Below are 26,131 nucleotides of genomic sequence, written 5' to 3'. Positions count from 1 at the left end.
AAACGACTAAAAAATGGCTGGAAAGTAGTATTTTATAAAAAATTGCTATTTTTGCTGATTATATTTTGAAATTAAAAAAAATATATTGAAATCATAAAATTTTTATCTTGTAATATCGAAAAGTTATAAACTTTTTATAGTTATTTATTATTCGTTCTGATTTTTGGCAACACACCCTTTATAAATGCGTTAATTGGCAAGTGACAAGTTGTTGACATAATTTTAATTATCTTATGTTTATTAGGGTGTTTCTTTTTTAATGGAAATGAATTTGTAATTTAAAATTCATATTTTTAAATAATTTTAGTAAAAAAGTTTGAGATGGAAATTTTGTCTGAAAAATTATCCGAATAAAATAATCGATTAAAATAATCGGTTAAAATAATTGGTTAAAAATAATCGATTAAAAACTATTCGAATAATTGATATAAACCATTAATTTCGATTTTTAAAATTTTTATAAATGAAAAATATTTTTTTGTAAAACAAATTTTAAAAAATTGTTTTTTTTGGAAAATAATCGAATAATCTATAAAAAAAATCGAATAGTCGATTAGAAATAAACGAATAATAGGTTAAAAATATTAAAAAAAAAAAACATTTAAGCTTAATTGTACAATTGATTAGAAAAAATAGAGTAATCGATTAGAAATACTCGAGTAATCGATTAGATATACTCGAAAAATCTATTAAAAACAATCAAATAATCGATTATCTGGTTAATTTAAACTCAAATATGTAGTCAATCGATTAAAAATATTGGAATTTTGTATAAATGAAAAATATTTTTTTGCGTATTGATTCGAATAATCGATTAAATTATGATTAAAATAATTTTTTTCCGAAAAATATTTTATTGGTTTTTTTTTTGGGAAATGTATACGAAAAAGTATGCTAATAATCGATTTAAATTAAACGAGTAATCGAATAAATTTATTCGAATAATCGATTCAAATTATTCGAATAATGGTTAACAATTTTTCTAAAAGCTATATACGTAAAATTATTCTAATTATTCAACGAATCTATTAAAATTATTCGAGTAATCGACTAATATTATTGGAATAATCGATAAAAATTATTCGAATAATCCATTAAAATTATTCGAATAATCGATAAAAAGTCTGCAAAATAAAATAATAAACTTTGAAATAACAATTTAATGCGAAAAATACATATTTGAATAATCGATTCAAATTATTCGAATAATCGTCTAAAATGATCGTTATTAAACGGAAAACATGAAAATTGAAAAAAGGAAAATAAAGTAAATGTGATAACGTTTCGAATAATCGAATAAAACCAATCAAATTGTAATTAATTGATTAAAATTATTCGAGTAATCGATTAAAATTGTTAAAAAATCGATTATAAATCGGTAAAATAAAAAAATATTCAAATGTTAAAAAATATTTGAATAAACTAATAAAATTATTCTAATAATCGAATAAAATTATTCGAATACTCGAAAAAATTTAATTTTTAATTAATTAAGGAAATTTGTAAAATTAAACAAAAATATCGATTTTAAAAAAATTATAAAAAATAATTTCGAATAATCATTTAAAACTAAACTTTTTAAAATTCCTTTGACAATTATTCGAGTAATCAAATAAAATTATCCGTAAATTGATTAAAATTATTCGAATAAATATTGTTCGAATAAGCGATTAAAAATATTCGAATAATCGATTGAAATTATTCGATTAATCGAATAAAACTCGTATACATTTTTTTAATAAAAATCCAATTATAGTCAAGGCTTAATATTTCAATAAAACCATAAGAGAACTCAATTGGAAAATTTATCTGTATTATCATTACAAAAAAACGGTTGTTTTATTGATCCCTCTTAATATTAACACTCATACGCCACTGTCTTTCAATTAACATACAAAGACAAAACACAGTGATGCCACATAGTTTATATTAATTTGTCACACAATATGGGGATTTAAACTTTTAACTTTTTTTATAAAATTTTACTAAAATGGCTTATAGATTTCATTTCACTATTAACTGATTAAAAATAAATAATAAATAAAACTCACCCTTTTATCAATTAATTTGTCACAAACATTAAATACCGTCTTAATCGGATTCTTATCCATTCTTATGGTTTTACCATAATACGTCACATTTCGATTAGCTTTATTGTTTTCAACAAAATTAAGATGCTGTGTAAATGAAAAATTTTATTAAATCAGTTTTTTCTTCAAAATATTTAAAAGTAAAACTTACCGATATAGTATCTTTGAAATGTGTTTCACTACCATAATCGCCTAAAACACCGCCCACATTATATTTTCCTATATCATCTGAATCGTTGCCATGGACTAAATCCATTAAGAGTATATAATAAACCGTTAAAACGGTATTTTTTATGGATAATTTGAAAATCATGCTCTGTGTTGTTTTTTAGGTGGTATTTGTTTGAGTTTTATTTAAAATGACATTTTCTGGTTTTTGCAGCTGTAATTAAATAGAAAAGAAGTTATTTGTTAGATTTAAACTTAATGACGATGTTAACCCCTGTATTTATAAAAGTTTTATAAAGTTATTTAAGGTTTATTGTTTGAGGTTATAATTTAAACAAAATCTGAAACGATTTCCATCCTCTTTATCTATGATTTTGTTTTCGATCCTCTTTATCTATGTTTTTGTTTTCGATCCTCTTTATCTATCATCTATCTATCTATCTATCTATCTATCTATCTATCTATCTATCTATCTATCTATCTATCTATCTATCTATCTATCTATCTATCTATCTATCTATCTATTCTATCTATCTATCTATCTATCTATCTATCTATCTATCTATCTATCTATCTATCTATCTATCTATCTATCTATCTATCTATCTATCTATCTATCTATCTATCTATCTATCTATCTATCTATCTATCTATCTATCTATCTATCTATCTATCTATCTATCTATCTATCTATCTATCTATCTATCTATCTATCTATCTATCTATCTATCTATCTATCTATCTATCTATCTATCTATCTATCTATCTATCTATCTATCTATCTATCTATCTATCTATCTATTCTTATCTATCTATCTATCTATCTATCTATCTATCTATCTATCTATCTATCTATCTATCTATCTATCTATCTATCTATCTATCTATCTATCTATTATCTATCTATCTTATCTATCTATCTATCTATCTATCTATCTATCTATCTATCTATCTATCTATCTATCTATCTATCTATCTATCTATCTATCTATCTATCTATCTATCTATCTATCTATCTATCTATCTATCTATCTATCTATCTATCTATCTATCTATCTATCTATCTATCTATCTATCTATCTATCTATCTATCTATCTATCTATCTATCTATCTATCTATCTATCTATCTATCTATCTATCTATCTATCTATCTATCTATCTATCTATCTATCTATCTATCTATCTATCTATCTATCTATCTATCTATCTATCTATCTATCTATCTATCTATCTATCTATCTATCTATCTATCTATCTATCTATCTATCTATCTATCTATCTATCTATCTATCTATCTATCTATCTATCTATCTATCTATCTATCTATCTATCTATCTATCTATCTATATCTATCTATCTATCTATCTATCTATCTATCTATCTATCTATCTATCTATCTATCTATCTATCTATCTATCTATCTATCTATCTATCTATCTATCTATCTATCTATCTATCTATCTATCTATCTATCTATCTATCTATCTATCTATCTATCTATCTATCTATCTATCTATCTATCTATCTATCTATCTATCTATCTATCTATCTATCTATCTATCTATCTATCTATCTATCTATCTATCTATCTATCTATCTATCTATCTATCTATCTATCTATCTATCTATCTATCTATCTATCTATCTATCTATCTATCTATCTATCTATCTATCTATCTATCTATCTATCTATCTATCTATCTATCTATCTATCTATCTATCTATATCTATCTATCTATCTATCTATCTATCTATCTATCTATCTATCTATCTATCTATCTATCTATATCTATCTATCTATCTATCTATCTATCTATCTATCTATCTATCTATCTATCTATCTATCTATCTATCTATCTATCTATCTATCTATCTATCTATCTATCTATCTATCTATCTATCTATCTATCTATCTATCTATCTATCTATCTATCTATCTATCTATCTATCTATCTATCTATCTATCTATCTATCTATCTATCTATCTATCTATCTATCTATCTATCTATCTATCTATCTATCTATCTATCTATCTATCTATCTATCTATCTACTATCTATCTATCTATCTATCTATCTATCTATCTATCTATCTATCTATCTATCTATCTATCTATCTATCTATCTATCTATCTATCTAGCTATCTATCTATCTATCTATCTATCTATCTAGCTATCTATCTATCTATCTATCTATCTATCTATCTATCTATCTATCTATCTATCTATCTATCTATCTATCTATCTGACTATCTATCTATCTATCTATCTATCTATCTATCTATCTATCTATCTATCTATCTATCTATCTATCTATCTATCTATCTATCTATCTATCTATCTATCTATCTATCTATCTATCTATCTATCTATCTATCTATCTATCTATCTATCTATCTATCTATCTATCTATCTATCTATCTATCCTTCTATCTATCTATCTATCTATCTATCTATCTATCTAATCTATCTATCTATCTATCTATCTCTATCTATCTATCTATCTATCTATCTATCTATCTATCTATCTATCTATCTATCTATCTATCTATCTATCTATCTATCTATCTATCTATCTATCTATCTATCTATCTATCTATCTATCTATCTATCTATCTATATATCTATATCTATCTATATCTATCTATCTATCTATCTATCTATCTATCTATCTATCTATCTATCTATCTATCTATCTATCTATCTATCTATCTATCTATCTATCTATCTATCTATCTATCTATCTATCTATCTATCTACTCTATCTATCTATCTATCTATCTATCTATCTATCTATCTATCTATCTATCTATCTATCTATCTATCTATCTATCTATCTATCTATCTATCTATCTATCTATCTATCTGTCTATCTATCTATCTATCTATCTATCTATCTATCTATCTATCTATCTATCATCTATCTAGCTTTCTATCCCCACCAATTCTCATTTTTTACATAAACATTTCCACAATCTGGCATCCTTTCATTACATTCATTGTTTTGTTTACATTTTTTCTGGCCTCAAATGATCATCTGTTTTTGACATTTGCCACTCTCCTATAATTTAACTCTTTATTTTTCAAACTCTCTTTCTCAACAAACATTCCAATTGGGATTTTTTTCAGCTTTTATCATTCATTCTCATTTGAAACGTCTTGCGGTCTTGTTGTGAACTCACACTTGTTGATTTTTCGTTCCGTCTTGTGCAAATTGAAATTGAATTTTAATAAAATAAAGTGAAAATTAACGAATAAATTGTTAAAAAATTATACAAACCAATTGAAAAGCAATTAAATTAATAAGAAATTTGTAAAAAATTAAAGAAATATTGAGTAAATTGGTAAAAAAAAACACCTTTAAAATATTTTCTTAATGTTTTCTTAATACGTAGCAATTTTTTATTATATTTTTAATATTCAAATACAAACACACATACAATAAGGTGTGTGTGAAAGTGTGAGTGTTTAAGTTAAAGCTGTAGTTTTTTTTTGTTGTTGTTGTGGGGAATAAATAGTGCGTTGTTGTTGTATGTTCGTGGGTTTTCGGGGAGTCAGTCTGAGACTCAAGTCTTGTTTGCGGGTTTTGTGTTTTTAAAATTAACAATATTTGTAGTTGTTGTTAAACACATTCGGTTTATAGTCGATGTTGTTGTTGTTGTTGTTGCTATTTATAAACCAAGCTGTGTGCTTTTTTTAAATTCATTATTATTTATTGTTGCTATTGTTGTTGTTAAAAGTGTAGTGTACTTAGAAAAAAGTGAAAAAGCGGTAATAATAAATGAAATTGTTATACCTGGCTTCATAATCATTCATTCCTACAACTACAAGAGAAAAATAAAAAAAAATAAATAAATTTGAAAAAAATAAAGAAATAACCACAAAAAAGCTAACCAAATAAAATGATAAAAGCAATTCAAGGTGAAAAAAGAAATACAAATAAAAGAAATTGAATAGAAAAAATAAAAAAAAAATATTTATTGTAAAAGTAGTAAATACCCCACCTTTTTAATCATTTAATCATAATCATTTAACTAATTCCTATTAAAAGCTATTTTATGTCAAATTAGTGCTAAACAAATCAACTAATTTCAAGTGTCAACTTTTTTTTTAACGAAAATTTTGTTTTTGGAAATTAAATTCTTATTATTAGCGAGCGGTAAGTGTGTGTAAATCACGATATTTTATTATTATTATTTAATTAACCCCCACAATTAAGATTTGTGATAAGAAATAAATAACTAACACTCATAATAATACCGAATATAAATAACAAATTTATATACTGTTCGTACCTAGAGACGACTGATTTTTTTTTACTTTATTTGTTATTTTTTTTATCAATGTGTGAATTTATTAGTATTTGTTGCGAGGGAAAATGGGGTGACTTTATTAAGGGGATTGTTAGATTACAAATACCAACAAAATTAAAAAAAAATCGAAACCCACAGATCAGAGAATAATTTTCTGCTGCATACAGGAGATCAGTTTACTGCGGGTTTCCACTTGTATTTTGTACCACGTTTTCTGGATAAAGGCCCGTAATTGTACGTTCCTAGCCAAGCCATTTCCGAACAAATTAATTTTTGTTTCGTCGGTCCATACGATATTACCCCATTTATTATTCACCCTCTGGTCCGGACCAATTTGAGTAAATTCTGGCGAAAGTCAGCCGTATCTTTAATTGTTTTGGCAGAAGCAAAATAATTCTTCTGGCTATTCTACCAGGTAAATTGGCATTGTATAGCCTTCAACGAGCCGTTCGGGAAGAAATTACGTTACCAATATCTGCAGAAAAGGCTCTGGAAGAGATGAACGGGTCTTTTTTGCCATAGTAATTATGCGATTATCCGTTGTTGGAGATGTTTTCTTTGGATTTCCACGGTGTTCAGCTGATAGTTGTCTCTTAAGCGCATTTTGTACAAAAGATAAGGAACGATCCAAGGTTCCGGTAATAAAAGGAAGACTTTTTCCCTTATTTCTTAGCGTCAACGCAGTTCTCTTCTTTTCGATAGTTTAAAGCTTGCCTCAACCCATCTATTAAACATTTTTCCATTTATTTTATAAAAACTAAATGGGTATTTAATAAAAATCACAAACCTTTTCAAAAAACCCGATTAAAAACTTAAAAATGCAAATATAATTAAAATGTATTTTTTTGTCCAAGCAGCGAAAGTTCTCCACGAACAAAAAATGCCAAAATTTGAAAAATGGAAGATAATTTTGGTATTGTCATATCAAAACCGATAAAATAACATGGAGTTTCCACTAACACTTAAAGCCACATTCAAATTTAATACACGAAACTGTATTGAATAGAAGTGTATTTATTTTTTGTCCAGGTGTGTAGTCCTATCCTACTGTGGGACTTTTTCAACTACACAGTCAGCTAGAGACTCACCAACTCCCCCTTTAACACATAGCTGACACCGTTCCATGCTTTATAGTCATCACTAGTATGATTATGACTGGAGCACCCTCATTTTCTCTTCTTTGGTCTGCGCTTTGGGAATTTTATCAAGAATTACTTTCTGACCCATTGTGCATTGTCTGTCTATCCAATATTCCCGATACAATTAAATTATATTTTGGCTAACGGTTCGAAGACTCTGGAATCCACTCAAGAATGACCTCTGCCTAACATCCTCTATGGACAAAAAACTAGCCCCCTTTAGTTTCGGTCAAAATTTGCAATTAAAATTCTACAATTTAAGATAAAAAATCATTTAATAAACTCAACACACAACTTAAAGAATGCAACCTTCCTTGTCAGCTTAATAAACTTTAATTTAAAATAATGTTAAAGAAACTTTTCTCCAACCATTATTTTTAACTTAATGCTTATTTTCTCTTGCTGCAATTGGTTTTAGTTTGCCTGCTGCCTTCATTCTGGCAACAGAAGAGGAGGAAGGCAAAGGAAATGAGAGGAGAGGAAAAGTAGATAACTTACAAACTCAATTTCATATTTACATGGTTAAATAAACAAACTGGTATTTTTATTTATTTATAACCATAAACTTGACATACATTCTTATTAAATAAAATACACTGCACAGCTCTTCTTGTACACAGAACCCAGTAAGTTGTGGAGACAAGGAGTCAAGGTAGCTCGCTAGAATTACTTGGTTGGGACAACTTAAGTGTGTCTAAGATAGATAGATTAGAACAGATAAGATAGATAGATAGTATGATAGATAGATTAAGATAGATAGATAGATTAGATAGATAGATAGATAGATGATAGATAGATAGATATAGGATAGATAGATAGATAGATAGATAGATAATAGATAGTAGATAGATATATAATAGATAGATAGATAGTAGATCCGCTCGCTCGCTAGCTCTATCGCTCGCTCGCTCGTCGCTCGTCTCTAGCTCGCTCGCTCGCTCGCTTCGCTCGCTCGCTCGCTACTCGCTCGCTCGCTCGCTCGCTCCTCGCTACCTCGCTCGCTCTCTCGCTCGCTGACTCGCTCGCTCGCTCCGCTCGCTCGCTCAGCCGCTGCTCCTGCTCGCTCGCTCGCTCGCTCGCTCGCTCGCTCGCTCGCTCGCTCGCTCGCTCGCTCGCTCGCTCGCTCGCTCGCTCGCTCGCTCGCTCGCTCGCTCGCTCGCTCGCTCGCTCGCTCGCTCGCTCGCTCGCTCGCTCGCTCGCTCCTCGCTCGCTCGCTCGCTCGCTCGCTCGCTCGCTGCTCGCTCGCTTCGCTCGCTCGCTCGCTCGCTCGCTCGCTCGCTCGCTCGCTTCGCTCGCTACGCTCGCTCGCTCGCTCGCTCGCTGCTCGCTCGCTCGCTGCTCGCTCGCTCGCTCGCTCGCTCGCTCGCTCGCTCGCTCGCTCGCTCGCTCCTCGCTCGCTCGCTCGCGCTCGCTCGCTCGCTCTGCTCGCTCGCTCGCTCGCTCGCTCGCTCGCTCGCTCGCTCGCTCGCTCGCTCGCTCGCTCGCTCGCTCGCTCGCTCGCTCGCTTCGCTCGCTCGCTCGCTCGCTCGCTCGCTCGCTCGCTCGCTCGCTCGCTCGCTCGCTCGCTCGCTGCTCGCTCGCTCGCTCGCTCGCTCGCTCGCTCGCTCGCTCGCTCGCTGCTCGCTGCTCGCTGCTCGCTGCTCGCTGCTCGTGGCTCGCTGCTCGCTGCTCGCTGCTCGCTGGCTCGCTGGCTCGCTGGCTCGCTGGCTCGCTGCTCGCTGGCTCGCTGGCTCGCTCGTGCTCGCTCGCTCTCTCGCTCGCTCGCTCGCTCGCTCGCTCGCTCGCTCGCTCGCTCGCTCGCTCGCTCGCTCGCTCGCTCGCTCGCTCGCTCGCTCGCTCGCTCGCTCGCTGCTCGCTCGCGCTCGCTCGCTCGCTCGCTCGCTCGCTCGCTCGCTCGCTCTAGCTCGCTCGCTCGCTCTCGCTCGCCGCTCGACAGATTGACAGATTGACAGATTGGCTAGGTTATTTAGTTCGTTAGATTCCCACCAGAGTCTCTCCCCCTATAGTGCAGGGAAAGTCAATCGTGACTATACTGTCCTTAAGCTGTCTAGAGCGAAATCACTAAAAGAGATCAATTGGTAGATAGATATGTATGTCCTAAAACTAATGAAATATTAAAATCACAACATCGGTACCGCTACTCCGAACTGTAGGGAAGTCAAAATAAACTACCACAGCAACAATTGCAAACAATACACCGCTGGAAGTATGCTCCGTAAAACATACACGATATACAAGAGTTCAATTACTTTTAATTGCACGTAAATGGAAGAAAAGAGAAAAACTAAAAAAATATTATTTAAAGAAATTAAAGAGATCAAGATACATTAAACATGTATGAATTACAATTACAAATTAATTGCTCTAAATATAGACAAATATCTACATATTAACAGTAACAATAACAATAAAATCAAGAAAAATCTTAAATACTTCAATTGATTTCATAATTGTCGATTGGCGGCATCTTATTTTGAATCAATGATATTATTAACATTGAATCGAATAAACAAAATTGTATAAAGAATTCTAAACAACCACAATTGATCATGATGATTATGATTGAATACCTATTGAACTTTGACCCAAAATGATTGCGTATTTTTTTTTTTTTTTTCAAATGAATAATGTTTATTAATTGAGGTATAAGTTTAAAATGTCACATGAAATACGATCATTAAGTTATTAATAGTTATTATTGGAATGAATTTATAAAATTTTATATAAAATCAATGTTTACGGTATTGTGATTAAAGTCTGAAAAGTACAGAATTTTTCAAAAATAATAAATTAAAACAAATTGAAACAATGTTTGTATTTTTATATACATGTTATTACAATTCGCATTAAATGAAGTAAAAAGTATTTTTTTTTTAATTTTAATAAAAAAATTTAATAAAAAGGAATAACTAAATATCTAATATACATACACATGTAACTTTTAAACAAACTATTTCCAACAGTTAATAAAAAATCTTTAATATAAATTTTAAATTTTCAATTAAAGCTAATAATAGCAAACATGTTCGTCTTAAAAGAATTGTGATAAATGTCTTGACTTTTAATTTTTACAATATTGAATAATTTCTTGTTTCTTGTATTCACATCCACATTTTCTTAACATTATTAACATACGAGTGAGTGGTATGTTTCTTTTCAAAGAACAATTTTCATTTTTTCCTTCTCATATCAAAAAACAATAGAGTTCATTTTCATATTTTCACAACAGACTCGATATTGTACTTGTATGTACATATGTATGTATGTATTTACTTACATACGACGCTCATTGAAATCCCCCGCTATGGAATTGTCTAAAATAATGTTTCTTTATTTTCTTAGATTATGAAAAAAAAAAAAAATCTGAATCATATAAAAGCTTATTTTTGCTTATTGTTGTATTTAACAACAAATAAGAAGAAAAATATTTTTTATACACAATGGGATATATAGCATTTTTTTAAGAACAATTAGAGGAATATTTTCTTTCAGACTTTATTGTTTTAGATTCTTAATAAATGTTTAAACAGGGAGAAGTGTAAAAGGGCCTAAAGAACAAATTTTTAAACACTTGATTAGATTATAACATAGACTATAGACTAGACTATAGACTATACTATAGACTAGACTATAGACTAGACTATAGACTAGATTATAGACTAGACTATAGACTAGACTATAGATTATACTATAGACTATACTATAGACTAGACTATAGACTATACTATAGACTACGCTATAGACTATACTATAGACTAGACTATAGACAAGATAATAGATTAGACTATAGACTATACTATAGACTAGAATATAGACTAGACTATAGACAAGACTAGACTAGACTATAGACTAGACTATAGACTAGACTATAGACTAGACTAGACTATAGACTAGACTATAGACTAGACTATAGACTAGACTATAGACTAGACTATAGACTAGACTATAGACTAGACTATAGACTAGACTATAGACTAGACTATAGACTAGACTATAGACTAGACTATAGACTAGACTATAGACTAGACTATAGACTAGACTATAGACTAGACTGTAGACTAGACTATAGACTAGACTGTAGACTAGACTAGACTAGACTAGACTATAGACTAGACTATAGACTAGACTATAGACTAGACTAGACTAGACTAGACTATAGACTAGACTATAGACTAGACTATAGACTAGACTATAGACTAGACTATAGACTAGACTATAGACTAGACTATAGACTAGACTATAGACTAGACTATAGACTAGACTATAGACTAGACTATAGACTAGACTATAGACTAGACTATAGACTAGACTATAGACTAGACTATAGACTAGACTATAGACTAGACTATAGACTAGACTATAGACTAGACTATAGACTAGAACTATAGACTAGACTATAGACTAGACTATAGACTAGACTATAGACTAGAACTATAGACTAGACTATAGACTACTATAGACTAGACTATAGACTAGACTATAGACTAGACTATAGACTAGACTATAGACTAGACTATAGACTAGACTATAGACTAGACTATAGACTAGACTATAGACTAGACTATAGACTAGACTATAGACTAGACTATAGACTAGACTATAGACTAGACTATAGACTAGACTATAGACTAGACTATAGACTAGACTATAGACTAGACTATAGACTAGACTATAGACTAGACTATAGACTAGACTATAGACTAGACTATAGACTAGACTATAGACTAGACTATAGACTAGACTATAGACTAGACTATAGACTAGACTATAGACTAGACTATAGACTTGACTATAGACTAGACTATAGACTTGACTATAGACTAGACTAGACTATAAACTAACTTAAAATTGTCTTTTAAGCTCTTTGACTATACAACAAGTATTTTCATATTTTACTTCCTTTATCCTCTCTTATGTATGTATGAAAATGACTTCAACTTTTTTCTACTTTTGTTTAAAAACAAAAGACAAGAGCAAAATTTTTGTACAAATATTTAAACCTCAATTTACATGACCCCATGTATGTTTTATTAGATTGCTCCATGTTGATGTAGTTATTTTGCATTTAACTATATACTAGTTGTATATACTCTCATAAGCAAATGAATGTTTGTACATATTTATGTATATTCGTTTATATGTAACAAGCATTTATGTCTTTAATATGCAGAAAAAATGGAACAAAAATAACGTCCTTGTTTACAGAGATGAGACAATGGCAGAAGACTGTTGTTATGTTTGCCAAACAGCAAGCATGCAGGCACCCAGACTTTCAGCCTAGGCAGTGCTAGCTGTTATTACTAGATGAATATGGTGGCAGATATTTAAAGGAATCTAATTTATTTTGTGAAAAAAGTAAAAAAATAGACTATAGACTAGACTAGACTATAAACTAGACTAGACTATAAACTAGACCATAGACTAGACTATAGACTAGACTAAAAACTAGACTATAGAGTAGACTATAAACTAGACCATAGACTAGACTATAGACTAGACTAAAAACTAGACTATAGAGTAGACTATAAACTAGACTACATGTAGGCTAGACTATCGACTAGGCTATAGACTAGACTATAGACTAGACTTTAAACTAGACCATAGACTAGACTATAGAGTAGACTATAAACTAGGCTACATGTAGGCTAGACTATAGACTAGGTTATAGACTAGACTATAGACTAGACTTTAAACTAGACCATAGACTAGACTGTGGACTAGACTATAGACTAGACTATAGACTAGACTATAGACTAGACTATAGGCTAGACTATAGACTAGACTATAGACTAGACTATAGACTAGACTATAGACTAGACTATAGACTAGACTATAGACTAGACTATAGACTAGACTATAGACTAGACTAGACTATAGAATAGACTATAGACTAGACTATAGACTAGACTATATACTAGACTATATACTAGACTATAGACTAGACTATAGACTAGACTATAGACTAGACTATAGACTAGACTAGACTATAGACTAGACTAGACTAGACTAGACTATAGACTAGACTAGACTATAGACTAGACTAGACTAGACTAGACTAGACTAGACTATAGACTAGACTATAAACTAGACTATAGACTAGACTATAGACTAGACTATAGACTAGACTATAGACTAGACTATAGACTAGACTATAGACTAGACTATAGACTAGATAGACTATAGACTAGACTATAGACTAGACTATAGACTAGACTATAGACTAGACTATAGACTAGACTAGACTAGACTATAGACTAGACTATAGACTAGACTATAGACTAGACTATAGACTAGACTATAGACTAGACTATAGACTAGACTATAGACTAGACTATAGACTAGACTATAGACTAGACTATAGACTAGACTATAGACTAGACTATAGACTAGACTATAGACTAGACTATAGACTAGACATAGACTAGACTATAGACTAGACTATAGACTAGACTATAGACTAGACTATAGACTAGACTATAGACTAGACTATAGACTAGACTATAGACTAGACTATAGACTAGACTATAGACTAGACTATAGACTAGACTATAGACTATAGACTAGACTATAGACGAGACTATAGACTAGACTATAGACTAGACTATAGACTAGACTATAGACTAGACTAGACTAGACTAAGAACTAACTATAGACTAGAACTATAGACTAGACTATAGACTAGACTATAGACTAGACTATAGACTAGACTATAGACTAGACTATAGACTAGACTATAGATAGGACTATAGACTAGACTATAGACTAGACTATAGACTAGACTATAGACTAGACTATAGACTAGACTATAGACTAGACTATCAGACTAGACTATGAGCTAGACTATAGACTAGACTATAGACTAGACTATAGACTAGACTATAGACTAGACTATAGACTAGACTATAGACTAGACTATAGACTAGACTATAGACTAGACTATAGACTAGACTATAGACTAGACTATAGACTGACTAGAACTATATATAGACTAGACTATGACTAGACTATAGACTAGACTATAGACTAGACTATAGACTAGACTATAGACTAGACTATAGACTAGACTATAGACTAGACTATAGACTAGACTATAGACTAGACTATAGACTAGACTATAGACTAGACTATAGACTAGACTATAGACTAGACTATAGACTAGACTATAGACTAGACTATAGACTAGACTATAGACTAGACTATAGACTAGACTATAGACTAGACTATAGACTAGACTATAGACTAGACTAGACTAGACTATAGACTAGACTATAGACTAGACTATAGACTAGACTATAGACTAGACTATAGACTAGACTATAGACTAGACTATAGACTAGACTATAGACTAGACTATAGACTAGACTATAGACTAGACTATAGAATAGACTATAGACTAGACTATAGATAGACTATAGACTATACTATAGACTAGACTATAGACTAGACTGTGACTACTATAGACTAGACTATAGACTAGACTATAGACTAGACTATAGACTAGACTATAGACTAGACTATAGACTAGACTATAGACTAGACTATAGACTAGACTATAGACTAGACTATAGACTAGACTATAGACTAGACTATAGATCTAGACTATAGACTAGACTATAGACTAGACTATAGACTAGACTATAGACTAGACTATAGAACTAGACTATAGGACTAGACATAGACTAGACTATAGACTAGACTATAGACTAGACTATAGTAGACTAAGACTAGACTATAGACTAGACTATAGACTAGACTATAGACTAGACTATAGACTAGACTATAGACTAGGACTATAGACTAGACTATAGACTAGACTATAGACTAACTATAGACTAGACTATGACTAGACTATAGACTAGGACTATAGGACTAGACTATGGACTAGACTATATAATAGACATAGACTAGACTATGGGACTATACTATACAATAGACTATAGACTAGGACTCTTAAACTAAACTATAGACTAGACTATAGACTATACTCTACTATAGAATAGACTATAGACTAACTATAGTTTTAGTTGGGGAGAGTATACTAGTCCATAAATTTGTCTACTCCATAGACTAATCAATATATAAGAAAGCCGAGATGTAAAATATGTAGTACTTTTAATCTGTAAAAAGGATTAATTTTGATAAAATTTAATACTATTTCGAATATCTTTTCTCATATCTACAACATCGATAAAAAACAGGTGTTTGTCTCGAATAACTGAACTTTTGTTAAACAAAGTTTAGTGTTAAACCTTTTCTACTGGATTAAATAACTACAGAAATAATGAATTTTTTTCATTAATACCATGAATATGTTTTAAAAAATTTTTTATTTATAAAATGAATTCATGTAATGAACATATTAATAATATGTATGAATATTTTTAAACAAAATATAAATATGTATTTATACGTTCTAACGTGAATTGAAAACCAATTACAATATTGGATATATTCCAAATAACAAATGAAACTGCTACTAGTACGTATTGCTACTTTAAAGAACTGACAGACAGTCAGAATGGATGCTGTCAGGAGTTTAAAATGGGTGTGAATGTAATGAAACTAAATATTATAAATAAGTGTGTGTATCTGGTTGTTTTATTTTTTTCGAACTACTTGTACCGAACCGAACCAAATATATGTGAATAAAAACGACTACTATGTGAGTAGTAGTGTTTTATAGATAAGTTTGTATTTTGTTGTCACCTCCCCTAACCCTCCTCGACTTTTAATGGTTGCCATTCGTTTGTTTTTGGCTTTTTTTTTTTTTTGTTTTGGGTGGGTGGGAGTATGAGGAAGTGTATCGTGTTTTTTTTTTTTGGCTCTTTTAAAAGAATTTTTTTGTTGTACCCATGATGCTTATATTCGTATTTCTGTTTCTTTTGCTATTTTTTTGTATTTGTTGGATTCTGGTTTCTTTGTCAAAGAAAACTCGTTTAATATGTTTAATCTAGTTTTTAGACAAAATGTTGTATAGAAAAATAGACAAAATTTTCTTTGGGTGTGTTACAGGCAAAGATTTTTTTATCATTGTTTTAAGAAAAAGTATTTATATTTAAATATTAAAGTAATATTAAGAAATTTATTAAGATTTTAACAAAGAACTTTAACAAACTCCAAATTTTTTAAATTTTGCAAAAAAAAAAAAAAAAAATAAATTTTTAATTACAACTTTATTTATTAATATTTTATCACTTTAATTATATTTTTATCACTTAAAAATTTTTATATTTAATTTTTTCTTAAAAAAATTCTCTATCTTGTTTCTATTGCTTTTTTTTAATTTGTTACATATTTTTTAATACATTTTTTTTTCTATATATACTTAGTTAAAAATTTCACTTTAACCAAAAATTATTACCGTTCGTTTTTTATAACATGCGCTGCTTTTAAATACCGTTAGTTAACTAAATCAGAAGTGTCCTTTTTTTTACATCTTCAACACAAATCCTTGCTGTATCAGAAGTTTAAGGGCTTTTTTTTATAAAATCTCACTCAAACACTTTGCAATTTTTTAAGCTTTTTTAACAAAACTTTAGATTTTCTTAAAAACTTACAAGTTTTATTTTCTACATGCGCCTACTAATGTTAAAAATCATGCCGAATTATCACAACTCTCTGTATCGCTCTATTAGAAAAGCTTTAATATGTGAGAATTTTTTATCTCTACTCTCTGCTTACAGAGAGTTTGTTTATTATGTAGTAAACTCTCTGTTTACATTTTTTTGCCTTGTTTTTGTTTACATTTTTTTTTACAAAAAGCCACCAAACCAGCTGTTTATTTTTATCATTGTTTATCAGCAGCAGCTGTTGAACTAACGACTTTTGTTGTTGTCATCTTTTGTTTGGTATGGGATATTTTTTTCTCCTTTTAATGATGATGCTCTTTTTGTTGGTTTCTCTTTTTTGTTTATATTTATTTATGTTTTATTAGATAAACGACATGTTGTTTTTGTTTCGCTTTTTGTTTGTTATTTTTGCTGTTTTAAGTGTGTTGACATGTTTTCATACACTTATTTGTAGAATGTTGTCTTTTTCAAACTTAGAGGACTGTTATATTTTTAAGTTTTTGTATTTGTGTATTTTTTTGCAAAAATGTTTTATTTTAAGCCGGTTGTTGATTTGATTTTTAAAATGCACTCACTCGCTGTATTTAATATTTGTTGGGAAAATATTGAAAATCAATTAATTAAGTGTTTAAAAATAGTTGGGAATTACAATTATGTCTAATTGTCTTAAACAAATTTGAAAATTTTGCAAATTTTAAGATTTGTTTAAGACAATTAAACATATTTAACTATAATGGATAGACAGATATATAGAAAGATAGATAGATAGATAGATAGATAGATAGATAGATAGATAGATTGATAGATAGATAGATAGATAGATAGATAGATAGATAGATAGATAGATAGATAGATAGATAGATAGATAGATAGATAGATAGATAGATAGATAGATAGATAGATAGATAGATAGATAGATAGATAGATAGATAGATAGATAGATAGATAGATAGATAGAGATAGATAGATAGATAGATAGATAGATAGATAGATAGATAGATAGATAGATAGATAGATAGATAGATAGATAGATAGATAGATAGATAGATAGATAGATAGATAGATAGATAGATAGATAGATAGATAGATAGATAGATAGATAGATAGATAGATAGATAGATAGATAGATAGATAGATAGAGATAGATAGATAGATAGATAGATAGATAGATAGATAGATAGATAGATAGATAGATAGATAGATAGATAGATAGATAGATAGATAGATAGATAGATAGATAGATAGATAGATAGATAGATAGATAGATAGATAGATAGATAGATAGATAGATAGATAGATAGATAGATAGATAGATAGATAGATAGAGATAGATAGATAGATAGAGAGATAGATAGATAGATAGATAGATAGATAGATAGATAGATAGATAGATAGATAGATAGATAGATAGATAGATAGATAGATAGATAGATAGATAGATAGATAGATAGATAGATAGAAGTAGATAGATAGATAGATAGATAGATAGATAGATAGATAGATAGATAGATAGATAGATAGATAGATAGATAGATAGATAGATAGATAGATAGATAGATAGATAGATAGATAGATAGTAGATAGATAGATAGATAGATAGATAGATAGATAGATAGATAGATAGATAGATAGATAGATAGATAGATAGATAGATAGATAGATAGATAGATAGATAGAGTAGATAGATAGATAGATAGATAGATAGATAGATAGATAGATAGATAGATATAGATAGATAGATAGATGATGATAGTAGATAGATAGATAGATAGAATAGATAGTGAAGATAGATAGATAGATAGATAGATAGATAGATAGATAGATAGATAGATAGATAGATAGATAGATAGATAGGATAGATAGATAGATAGATAGATAGATAGATAGATAGATAGATAAATAGATAGATAGATAGATAGATAGATAGATAGATAGATAGATAGATAGATAGATAATAGATAGATAGATGATAGATAGATAGATAGATAGATAGATAGATAGATAGATAGATACTATGAGCTGCTAAAATTTTCCCAACCATCACAGGTAATGTCCACCGAATGCAACTATTCTTTTGAGCGAGTATGGACGAAAAAACGCGCGGTATACAGAGTATGTTAATGTGTTTGCATTAAAAACACTTCATAAAGGTTTGGTTGAACATTTTGCCTTATGAAATAGACTTTGTCCCATACGACAACTATTTGTTTCGATAGTTGCAGAACACTCTCTCTGATGAGACGCTACACTTCAGAACACAATTTCCGAAATTGTCTTTATTCGTTCCTGGCCTCAAAAGCTGCTTTCGTAGGTTCGATAGGTCGATTACGTAATAGTTTTAGATCACTTTATACACTTATACACATTTATAGGTCTACGATCAATATGTCAAGGGACTACAAAAGTCCCATCTTTTTTGATAGTGGTTATACAAATTGTAACTCAAATCGGTTACAAATAATAAAAAACTTACGTTCACATGTGCTTTTCTAAATACAATGTGTTCCTATTCAACCAACAAAAAGGAGACAATCAAGACCCTTCAACAATTGTTGTCTCCACACGTGGAGAAGTTTAAAGACTAAATACAAATACGAGTAAACAACCCTCTTTTAGGCAAACTTTCATAATGCTAAATTATGAATGAATATTTTATTACTCTTTTTTCACTTACGCGCAAATGAAGTTGAGAGTGAAAGTATCTAATGTTAAGGACAAAGAGGTGTGAAGAGAGGGAGACGTAGAAATTACTTTAACTTTTAACAGGGAGTTAACTTAAAACACCACCACCGCCATAACAAAACAAGGAATTTGGAACATTTGCAAAAATTCTATAAAAAAAAACACAGAAAAAAGAGCTTTTTTAAGTTGCAAGTTATAAAGTTTTGCATACAACAACAGAATAAACTTTTTTGTCAGTTTCACTTTTCATTTAATAAACTTTTCCAGTCAAAGTTAAGGAAAACGAAAACTTTTGGTTCATACAACCAACCAAAAAAATCATTTGTTACTAATAATTGAACGGTTAAGGTGAAAATCAAATAGATAAAATATTACGGTTTCTCGGTTGCTTAAAAAGTAAAAAAAATAAATTTTATCTATAAGAAAGTGTTTGTGCTGGTATTAACTTATTTCAAAGTGGTGTCTAAAGAAAAAAAAAATAATAATAAATTAATTGTTTAAATTTTAAATAAACAAAAAAGAAAGAAATACATAAAAAGAAAATATTCGAAAAATTATTGCTAAATACTTTTGTTATAAGAAATAATTTAGTGGTTTTTCTTGTGGCTTAATTTAAAGGTGAGCAAAATTCTTCAAAAACAAAATTATTATAAATAAACAAGCAAAACCTATTTATTTATTTGTTAAAAAAAAAAACTTTATTTGAAGTGTAATAAAAAATTCATGATCTCTCAATGTGCAAAAAACACCTGGAAAATAATGTATTATAAGGTCTCAATGATTAAATTCTTTAAATTGGAAAAATTTAGCTTTTTTTCAATTTCTTCTTCTATGAAATTGCAAAAAGTCATGTGAACATACACATTCAATCTTCAATATTTATTACTAAACCACTTATACAGTTCTTTTGGCTCCCACCGTATGCCTGTCTGTCTGTCTGGAGGCTGCTTAGGGGGACAAGTAAAAGTAACACAAATTGTATCTATTGATTGTTTATTAATTTTTACTTTTTTCTTCTGCTTTTCTTTACACCACAAACTGTCGGAATTCTGTCTATTCATCTGGAAGAATTATAACAACAACAAAAAAACATAAAATTGTGTTATTTTTGCTCTCATTTGTAAATCTTATTTATTATTTCATTTATAAAAATTTTTTTATTTCCAATTAATTTGGTATTAAATTTATTTGTTTATTTAGTTTTTGTCTTTTTTTCTCTACTTCTTCCCCAAAATTCTTCTTATTTCCACATATTTTGCAAAATTACAAAAAAAAAAAAAACAGTTCCAAATGTGAGCCTCTTTTCTTTTATTGATAGAATTGTTAGAAATAATAAAAATACATTTTTTAAATATAGCATTTTTCCAAGTGCTGTCTTTTTGTGTTAAAAATTGAATCATTTTAATTTGAAAGGGGGAAGGATACCTTATAGTAATGCACCATTTTCATATACATATTTATTCCATCCACAATACAATAACATATTATATTGATATTTAATTTACGTAGCAGGTTGACAATGAACATAGGCCGTTGTAATGAAATAGATCAGGGTCCTTGGTGGAAATCGAACGCACAACTTCCCAGACCGATAGACTAACCACTAGCCTGGCAGAGAAACCGATGTTCTTTGGGGTCCAAAATCTTTAAAGTGTCCAGATCTATCTATCTATCTATCTATCTATCTATCTATCTATCTATCTATCTATCTATCTATCTATCTATCTATCTATCTATCTATCTATCTATCTATCTATCTATCTATCTATCTATCTATCTATCTATCTATCTATCTATCTATCTATCTATCTATCTATCTATCTATCTATCTATCTATCTATCTATCTATCTATCTATCTATCTATCTATCTATCTATCTATCTATCTATCTATCTATCTATCTATCTATCTATCTATCTATCTATCTATCTATCTATCTATCTATCTATCTATCTATCTATCTATCTATCTATCTATCTATCTATCTATCTATCTATCTAGTCTATCTATCTATCTATCTATCTATCTATCTATCTATCTATCTATCTATCTATCTATCTATCTATCTATCTATCTATCTATCTATCTATCTATCTATCTATCTATCTATCTATCTATCTATCTATCTATCTATCTATCTATCTATCTATCTATCTATCTATCTATCTATCTATCTATCTATCTATCTATCTATCTATCTATCTATCTATCTATCTATCTATCTATCTATCTATCTATCTATCTATCTATCTATCTATCTATCTATCTATCTATCTATCTATCTATCTATCTATCTATCTATCTATCTATCTATCTATCTATCTATCTATCTATCTATCTATCTATCTATCTATCTATCTATCTATCTATCTATCTATCTATCTATCTATCTATCTATCTATCTATCTATCTATCTATCTATCTATCTATCTATCTATCTATCTATCTATCTATCTATCTATCTATCTATCTATCTATCTATCCAGACTACACTGTAGTCTGGACTATATAATAGAGAATATATAATATTCTCAACAATCGGCTATTGCCTGGACTAAAGACTAGACTATAATCTAGACTATAGACTAGACTGTTGTCTGGACTATAGAGTAGACTTTTGTCTGGGCTATAGACTAGACTATAGTCTGGACTATATTGACAAGACTGGACCATATTTTAGACTAAAGACTAGACTATAGACTAGGCTATAATCCTCACTATAGACTAGACTATAGTTTGAACTATATTGACAAGTCTATAGTCTGGGCTATAGACTAGATTATGGTCTGATCTATAGACTAGACTATAGTCTGTACTATAGGCTACACAATAGTCTGGACTATAGACTAGACTATAGTCTGGACCATAGACTAGATAATAGTCTGGACTATAGACTAGATTATAGTCTGGACAATAGACTAGACTATAGCCTGGACCATTGACTAGACTAAATTCTGGAATATAAACTAGACTACAGTCTGGACCATTGACTAGTCTTAAGTCTGGACTATAAACTAGACTGCTGTCTGGACTATAGACAATCTTGACTGGTATATGGACTAAAATATAGACTGAACTATCGACTAGACTATAGTATAGACTATAGTCTGTGCTATGGTTTAGACTGGATTGTGGACCAGACTGTATTATGGACTATAGACTAGACTACAGTCTTGATTATAGGCTATATCCTATAGTCTGGACTATGTTATTGGTATGTACATATTATCGAATAGACAAACCACATTTTATTTCTCTTTAAACTTTATGAATTTAAGTTTTATTATTTATAAAAATCAAAACTTTGAATTCTTTTGTGATTTTCTAAATTATTTTCATGTCCAACGTTTCGTTAAATCCGTAACTAAAAACAAACTTTTTATATTTAAACCAACTGTCAAATGTATTGACACATGTCAGAAATGTTTAAACTCTTCAATTCATTTGTTAATCTTCCTGTATCGGAAAAAGTTATTGTAAATATCAAATAATAATAGCATTAAATAAAGTTCATTTTTTTATGGTTCACACAAAAATAAAAACGGAAATGTAAAACTAAAAGTAATAAAAAAACTAAAAAAAAAAAACAGCAGCAACAAAAATGAAAACTATGTCAGCAGCATAAAATTGTGGGATGAAAAAGCTTTCAGGCAGGCAGCATCTTTAAAGGGACCAGATACAAATGTTAATACGATTTTAAAACAATTTAAAAAATATATCATATTATTTTATAAAATTCTTTTATAATATTTGTTGCAATTAATTTCCTTATTAAAATTAGTTTTAGATTATTTCCCGTTCTTTTATAAGAAAATTCTTAAACTGGTTACCCTTAAACACGCTAACTGTACTTTATCCTTATTGTTCTCAATCTCATGAGGGCAAATAATATGTAAAATATAGTCAAAAACAAGCGCCAGCTAAACTCCCCTTCCACAACTCCCATTCCTATCTCTCCATCATCATTTTTATGTTTTTTGTTTTTCTTTTTTTAACAAGGAAGAAATCAGAGAACAAAACATTACAGTGGAATTTGTTAAATGGGAACAAAAACAACAACAACCAGAATAACAACGATTTTAATTTACTTTCTCTACACTCGTTAGGGAAAGTGCGCCAATATTTAAATCTGTATATTAAGATAATATAAAGAGAAAAGGGAAATTTTCAAATTTATCAAGTGAATTCCTTCAAAACCTTTCAGTTGATATATATTTTGTTGATTTTTGTTGTTTATTCAAAATATGTCCTCTCTTACAACTTCTATGATTTATTTTTTCAATTTATTTACATTTAAATTTACCCTTTAATATAAATATAAAGCCTTTTTTATTTAAGCACTTAAACCTATTTTGAATATACTTGCTTGCTAGCTTTTTCCAACATTAATTTTAAATTGTTCAATTTCACTTCATACTCCCCCAAAAATACTTTATCCTTTTTTCTGTTTTCTTTTTTTACCATAAACAAACATGCTTACACATGCCTATTAATATTTAATATACACATAAAATAAAAATATAAACTAATTAGTATTTTAACTTAAACTAAAATATTCATACAATCATATTGTGCATATTTAAATAGAAAACTGAAAAAAAATGTTTGGGGATTTTTTTTATTACAAAAATAAAAACCTATAGAAGAATTTCAGAAGCTATTTGCATGTTTAATTTCAATAAACATAATTAATTTTTAATTTTTTTTATTGTATAAAAGACTATTAATAATTTTAATTACAAATATTATAAAAAGAATGAACGGTGTGAACTTTAGCGAACTTAACTGGCCAGATATATCTTAAATAATAGTGTAGAATAGCCCTTAGACTAGACTGTAGACTTGACTATAGACTAGACTAGACTAGACTATAGACTAGACTATAGACTAGACTATAGACTACTATAGACTAGACTACTATAGACTAGACTATAGACTAGACTATAGACTAGACTATAGACTAGACTATAGACTAGACTATAGACTAGACTATAGACTAGACTATAGACTAGACTATAGACTAGACTAGACTATAGACTAGACTATAGACTAGACTATAGACTAGACTATAGACTAGACTAGACTATAGACTAGACTATAGACTAGACTATAGACTAGACTATAGACTAGACTATAGACTAGACTATAGACTAGACTATAGACTAGACTATAGACTAGACTATAGACTAGACTATAGACTAGACTATAGACTAGACTATAGACTAGACTATAGACTAGACTATAGACTAGACTATAGACTAGACTATAGACTAGACTATAGACTAGACTATAGACTAGACTATATAGACTAGACTATAGACTAGACTATAGACTAGACTATAGACTAGACTATAGACTAGACTATAGACTAGACTATAGACTAGACTATAGACTAGACTATAGACTAGACTATAGACTAGACTATAGACTAGACTATAGACTAGACTATAGACTAGACTATAGACTAGACTATAGACTAGACTATAGACTAGACTATAGACTAGACTATAGACTAGACTATAGACTAGACTATAGACTAGACTATAGACTAGACTATAGACTAGACTATAGACTAGACTATAGACTAGACTGTAGACTAGACTATAGACTAGACTATAGACTAGACTATAGACTAACTATACACTAGACTATAGACTAGACTATAGACTAGACTATAGACTAATAGACTAACTATAGACTAATAGACTAGACTATAGACTAGACTATCTAGTACTATAGACTAGATTATAGACTAGACTATAGACTAGACTATAGACTAAACTATAGACTAGACTATAGACTAGACTTTAGACTAGACTATAGACTATACTATAGACTAGACTATAGACTAGACTATAGACTAGACATAGACTAGACTATAGACTAGACTATAGACTAGACTATAGACTAGACTATAGACTAGACTATAGACTAGAATATAGACTAGACTATAGACTAGACTATAGACTAGACTATAGACTAGACTATAGACTAGACTATAGACTAGACTATAGACTAGACTATAGACTAGACTATAGACTAGACTATAGACTAGACTATAGACTAGACTATAGACTAGACTTTAGACTAGACTTTAGACTAGACTATAGACTAGACTATAGACTAGACTATAGACTAGACTATAGACTAGACTATAGACTAGACCAGGG

At 29.7% G+C, this 26,131-nt stretch overlaps 2 protein-coding genes across 5 annotated transcripts in view; one reads left to right on the top strand and one right to left on the bottom strand.

The window, feature by feature from the left end:
- Positions 1–17,108, bottom strand: part of LOC119606131 (glutamate [NMDA] receptor subunit 1) — a 29,721-nt gene extending 12,613 nt beyond the window's left edge. Inside the window, 3 exon segments of the mRNA XM_037959525.1 lie at positions 2,052–2,177; positions 2,242–2,472; positions 17,072–17,108. Of these exon segments, the coding sequence (XP_037815453.1) occupies positions 2,052–2,177; positions 2,242–2,403 (288 nt within the window). The 5' untranslated portion in view covers positions 2,404–2,472; positions 17,072–17,108.
- The window catches only part of LOC119606130 (inositol 1,4,5-trisphosphate receptor), a 43,773-nt gene continuing 23,262 nt past the window's right edge, over positions 5,621–26,131 (top strand). For 3 of the 4 annotated variants that reach the window (XM_037959524.1, XM_037959523.1, XM_037959521.1), the window contains exon 1: positions 5,622–6,417. The gene's annotated coding sequence lies outside the window, so the exon portion shown is untranslated. Of the gene's footprint in view, positions 6,418–26,131 lie in introns of all 4 variants that reach the window. The other variant, XM_037959520.1, reaches the window with a different exon arrangement.

Source organism: Lucilia sericata, unplaced genomic scaffold (assembly GCF_015586225.1).
Source record: "Lucilia sericata isolate MDLA Ls3-8-SP2 unplaced genomic scaffold, ASM1558622v1 Contig000553F_arrow, whole genome shotgun sequence".
In the NCBI taxonomy this organism is placed as follows: Eukaryota; Metazoa; Arthropoda; class Insecta; order Diptera; family Calliphoridae; genus Lucilia; species Lucilia sericata.
Note: the sequence above shows the minus strand (reverse complement) of the source record. Positions and strands in the feature narration are given on the sequence as shown.